General features: G+C 42.6%; 2 protein-coding genes across 3 annotated transcripts in view; one reads left to right on the top strand and one right to left on the bottom strand.

Moving 5' to 3' along the window:
* Window positions 1-6000, top strand: part of LOC308086152 (calpain-9) — a 41262-nt gene that overhangs the window by 7603 nt on the left and 27659 nt on the right. Inside the window, exon 2 of one of the 2 annotated variants that reach the window (XM_080429572.1) lies at window positions 5733-5962. In XM_080429572.1, coding sequence (XP_080285698.1) covers window positions 5733-5962 — 230 coding nt within the window. Of the gene's footprint in view, window positions 1-5729; window positions 5963-6000 lie in introns of both variants that reach the window. The other variant, XM_080429571.1, reaches the window with a different exon arrangement.
* On the bottom strand, window positions 1752-5496 carry LOC308084839 (uncharacterized protein; the record flags this gene model as incomplete). The annotated part of the gene is made up of 4 exons (XM_080427766.1): window positions 1752-2067; window positions 3243-3515; window positions 3625-3939; window positions 5180-5496. The coding sequence occupies 4 exons, from the start codon at window positions 5494-5496 to the stop codon at window positions 1752-1754; spliced, it is 1221 nt and encodes a 406-aa protein (XP_080283892.1).

The following is a 6000-nucleotide window of genomic DNA, read 5'->3' as shown; positions in this document are numbered from 1 at the left end:
TGAACATCTGCTTTTACAACGTGAAGCAAACCACATCCATACCCTCAATACATTGGCTCCTATAACAGCCTAAATAAGGAAAATGGCATTAAGCCATTCCTGTGACTTTGTCTCTTAATTTTTTAATTGATTTTAACTCTGCTTTTAATGGGGTTAATTCTGGCTGCGGAGTGTTCTGTATTGAAAGTTTTTATTTCTATTTGTCCTTAGTTTTTGTACAAGAGAACAGAGACATTTGTATCTGTCGATGACGCTCTATTCAGAGATAGCGAGAATGTTTTTTCTAAATGTATAATATTCTGGCCTACCTACACATCTGAATACTTCAACAGCTTTAGCACCAAATGTTCAATATCCCCCAGCCTTATGCTGTAATTACCATGGTATCCCTATATTGACTGATGTGATACTATTTGCACTTGCCTCCAATCACAGATTGCATGCAGGTGTTAGCTAACCTCTGATTGTGGGTACTGCCCATCCTCAAATCTATCTACACCCATTGTCACATGTTCTCTCATCCATGTATACTTCGTAGGAAACATACATTCTTTAATGAAATCATTTATAATGGTGTGCGGATACTCTTTTTGTATTTTTGCACTGTTTGTTGCAGAAACGGCCCCCCCTCCCACCAAATTACACATTTACAAAATGCAAAAGTGTAAATCAGTGTATGTCATAGAAACACAGTTTTTCCGGCAGCTTCCTCTGGTCCTGACGGCTGCAACCCATGACTTATGCAGCCCTCGCCTTGTGGAGCGACCCTTTCTACTCTCATGACAAATGATAAAGTTATGGTGTACAGTAAGTAGGCCTACGCTCCTATGCCACAGAAAGTAGCCTACTCACATGCAGGCTCTTCACCTCACTTCACCCCCCAAACTAATACATTCATAATAATTAATCAGATTAAAAGATTACATGAGATAAGGTCAGTGGTGGTGGCACTGGTGGTGGTGGTGGTATTATGAATTGTTTTTGTATGGTTGTGTGTGTGTGTGTGTGTGTGTGTGTGTGTGTGTGTGTGTGTGTGTGTGTGTGTGTGTGTGTGTGTGTGTGTGTGTGTGTGTGTGTGTGTGTGTGTGTGTACAATAGCCTATAGCAATTTGGTTAAACTTGAGTTAACTTTGGAATCAATACTCTTAATGTAAATATTGTCTCGGTGCCATAATAAAAAATAACAAGAAAGAAAGAAAAAATGTCGTCTCCTCTGACAACCAACTAGCCAATCACAGCACGACCGTCCCTCCGGCTTATGGGATCCAGACAGAGGAGTGGACAGAGCATGGGACAGAGAGAGGAGACAGCCAGCCAGGCAGCCAGCAGAGAGAGAGAGAGAGAGAGGGGGCGTTGTTACTGGCGGCTGACTGACGTCACGAGTGTTCTTGAAAGTCCCAAAAAGCGGGGTGTCTGTAGTTTGATGTGACTTGTTTTCTTAACATTAGCGGCAGTGCTAAGTTTGATAAACAGGTACACTATAGTTTTAACAGACTACGGGGAGCTTGTTTACGTGTTCCTCCTCCTCGCTCACTGCGCAGTGCGCTCTGCTCATGCTGTTAAAAAGCAGCACTGGAGGAGAGGGGGGGAGTTGTTTGTTTTTGACAGACAGTTTGAGGATCCAATGGAGTTGGGAGTTTTTGTCAGAGACGTAAAGGGTGTGCAATAGCATTGATTTATGAAAAAAAAAAAATGATGAGAATGGAGTTAGCTGGTTTGTCCTGGACACCGACGATATACAGTAAATGTTCTCAGTTTATTGCCCCATCTTGCCAGGGCACTGCTCCCTCTGCAGAAAAGTATGCAGCAAAGGTGTCCCTCACAGCCATCGCCCTCCGAGAGGCGTTATTGCTCCCCATCCTCTGGACGTCAAAGAGCCCTGCTGGAGGATCCTCTCTGTCGGGGTGATGTGGACCAGGTGGATCCCTTGAAGTCCTCTGCAGATAGTTGTGCAGAATGCACGTGGCCTTCACACATGCCTCTGTGTTCTCTGGGCTGATACCACCAACACGCTTATACATGCGCCACTGGGAAGCGAGGATGCCAAAAGAGTTTTCCACCACCATCCTGATGTATGGGAAAAGAAAACAAGATGAGATTAGATGCAGAGTAAAGCGTGGTTATTTTAAAACTACTTTAAAAACAGACATTATCTATTCTGATGAACAGAACTTAAAGCAAATTACAAAGGTAGTTTAAACTTGGAAACCCTAGCCACTCATACTGTGTTCCATACTGGATAGTAGATTTTCATTTATTTGATTTGCACAGCAGAATATATCATATGCGTAATATACTACTTCTTTCCTGGGGGAAAAAAATAGAAAAATGGAGATAGCTTGTTTCTGCCCGAGAGCAATGATATAAAAGTACATACTGAGCCGAAAAGACAAAAACACATTTTGTACCATTTTCTTTCTTGGGATCATCAAAAGACTAATATAGATGCCACAAATCCAGGCAAGAAAAAAAAAAATCACACCCTGTGTGAAGTGGGCGGTGTCTTCCTAGCTAACCACAATACTGAATGGAGTCAACCAATATATATGCTTTGATCTGAAAGAGCCACTTAGTGTCAGCATGTGTCTTGCTAGCTAATCACAATACTGAATGGAGTCGATCAATCATGTACAAAAGATAAATACATTTATCTTTTGTAAAACACACTTTATGATGGACAAAACCATAACTTAAAAAAAACAATAATTTGGTTTTTTTTAAGTTATGGTTGCTTATATAGGGCTATGCACATGTGTCATGTGACACTGGCCAATCACATAGGGCTATGCACATGTGTCATGTGACACTGGCCAATCACAGTCCTGAATAGATTGTGATTGGCCAATCACAGCGCAGGATAATTGTACAAACTTTTAGGGCCGGTTTCACTGCCCAAGATATTTGTACATTTTTCCAAATCTCACTTATAGGGGCGGTTTCACCGCCCAAAAACTAGGAAGATGCACGTGGACCCCTCCTACGGCCTCTACTAATTTGATAGAGAACTGCGCCCAGGTGGTCTTACATAGTGGGACATGAATGAAAACTGGAATTTGGCTGGAAGTACTATTTGAAATGGTCTGGGAGTGGATGCTCTGATATTTTGTGTTGTAGGTGAAAATACATGTTTGGAGGATATTTATATTGAAGATAGCTAGTATATTGAGGGCTGAAAATAGATGATAAATCATAAATAATTAAATGGCATGCATAGAGGTATGTGCTGAATTATCACAACAAACCTGGCACGTGACAAACGGTAGTTGTGAATCCTCTCCTCTTTGGGGAGGTTTTTGCCAGAATAGGGCCGCATCAGGTTTGTGCGCAGGGGAAAGGCCTCATCTCCAATGAACACAGGAGGCTGCGGTCCTCTGTGTTCCCCTCCTGGCAATGGAGTGTCCTCTGGGAGGTTGAGGGTCCCTCCACTGAGGGCGGTGCCGAAGGCAGAGTTGGCCAAGGTTCCCCCATCCGGGCTTCCCCCGTAAGCTCCAACATCAATTACCCTAAAGCAGCGACTGGCATAGAGGTGAATTGACAGTTATTAGACAGTGGTTATGTATTATTCTGAGGTGTTTATACTGAACTCCAACATATACATTGCACATCATTAACTACATTACACACCTGGCATCCACAACTGCTAAGAGAACAATTGAGTACGTTCCCTTGTAATTGAAGTACATGGATCCAGAGTTGAGGGGGGCCTCAATAACCACGTGCTTCCCGTCAATGGCTCCAACACAGTTGGGGAAGTTCCACCGGTCCCTGAAACCTGCAGCGATGGTCCTCCAGTCTTCCTGAGATGGTACAGGCATGTACTCATCCACCAGGGCGTTCCATATTTCCCTTGCCACCTCAGTGATAATACCAGACACAGTGGAGATTCCAACTCTGTAGTTGTCTGCAATCTGCCGATATGAATCACCCGTAGCAAGGAATCTATAATATGAATAAGATTTGAGAAAAACACAATGAAATTAAATTGAGAACATACCATTCTAATGGGAAATTGTACGTTTCACATCCAACTTTGAGGACCCCCTGTTGAAGACCCAGTCTAGAGAGCAAAATCAACTACAACTACTTGGGTAACTAGAATAGTGGGCATCTGAGAATTATGGGCACCATTTTTTAATTTATGTTATATTTGCATTTATTTTATAAATGAGGGTCAAATACATACAAAAAAATAGCCAGTATGGCCTAATATTGCTACAAACTGTGGATATCCTTTATTTTGGGCATAAACAAGAAGTTGAAGGGTACATTTTGGTCTGATAATGGTAACATGCATTTTAAATCGTGTATACTTTACATTATTTCCAGTGATAAAAAAAATAAAAGTGAAAGTCCAGAATTCAAGATGTACTTGAGTAAAAGTACAAAACAAGTATTGGTATAAAAATGTACTTAATGTATCTAAAGTAAAAGTACTAAAATGTTTGAAAATAGCCGATCTACAAGCTCACAATGAGCTTGTAGATCGACAATTTTCAAATAGTGCAGGTATAAAATAGGGCTAAAATAATGTAGTGTAGTAGAAGTAAAAGTATAAACAATTGGAAATACTCTCACAGGGGTCTTCAACATTTTCAGGCCAAGGACCCCTACATCATATTGTATAAAATTGTGTTGCAGGTTAAAAATGTTCATAGATTTCATAGTTTCATAGACTTTGACAGCACTGTCATCAGTGTATATTTGATTAATGTCTTTTCAGATATTTAACCACTTGAACCATCAATACTTTGTCTGCTCTTTCCCCCCCCCTCTACACCAAAAATAGCCGATCTACAAGTTCACAGGCGTTGTGAGCTTGTAGATCTGCTATTTTTGGCTATTGTTCCACTCAGAATAGGGATGCTAGGGTTCAAGTGGTTAGTGTACAAAACATGATCCTATAAAATAAAAAAAAATGCCGGCCCCCCTGTAGTAACTCTGGGGACCCCCTAGGGGTCTCGGACCCCCTGTTGAAGACCCCTGGTAAGTAAAAGAAATACCTCAAAATTGTACTTGAGTACAGTACTTGAGTAAATGTACTAAGTTTACACCACTGACTACTAGTAGCTGCATAAACAAACACAAGAAGCTACCCGTCGCTGCCTGCAACAGTGGTTTTGGTTCAAGGACAAGTAGATAATAAGTAGTAGTATTAATTAATAATGAACAATAAACTCACCGAAGGCAAATGGCAAGTCGTTGGCCTGGAGATATGGCCTCGCGCATAGTAGTGTCTTCCTTGGCAATTCGGGGCCCTACCATGGACAGTACGTGATCAAACTGGCTAACATTTAGCCTAAAATAGCGTTTGAACCTGGGTTCGTACACTCGCATTTCCTGCACGAGATGGTGGAATTCGCCTTGTTGTTGGCGTCTGTACAGTATTGGATGGACCCAGAACTCGCGACGTCTTTTTCTGCTCTTGGTGAACTTCTTCCAATGCATATAAATAATGCCTAGCTCCACAAGAGCTCTCAGTTGGTTTTCATTCTCCATTCTTGCAGAAGTCGCGCCAACAGCACACGTTGTTGTTGTTGTTGTGGAAGTCGCGCCAACTCTTCCGTCGCTCCGCCTCCGCCTCCAACAGACGTCACCGCGTATGCGCGCATGATGACGTCACCGACGTGTTGAGCAAAAAGATGCAAAGCAACACAGCGACAAAGATGCAGTGAATTTTTGTAGCTTTGTATCTTTTAATCTGCCCGTGTGAACGCACCATCAGGATCAAGCAGAGGATGAGGCAGAGGCAGAGGACTCTGTGGACTCTGTGGACGGAGACGATCAGCTCCTAGGCTCACAGTCCAGCAGCTGGTTGGCTGACCTTCTGTCCGCAGGTCATCTGTCGAGTAACGACGATCATGGCGACAGCATCGTGGTGGGTCGTGACGGCTTGTTCGTGGATCAGCACTTCCCCCTGGGGAAGCTGGAGCTGCGATCTACAGTGAAGTGGAAGCGACCCAAGGTAGGCTAAAACAAACATAGTCCTGGTCCAGAGCGTTA

Source organism: Gymnoscopelus braueri, assembly GCF_963280865.1.
Source record: "Gymnoscopelus braueri genome assembly, chromosome: 5".
Lineage (NCBI taxonomy): Eukaryota > Metazoa > Chordata > Actinopteri > Myctophiformes > Myctophidae > Gymnoscopelus > Gymnoscopelus braueri.
The sequence above is the reverse complement of the archived record's forward strand: the minus strand, read 5'-3'. Positions and strand labels throughout refer to the sequence as shown.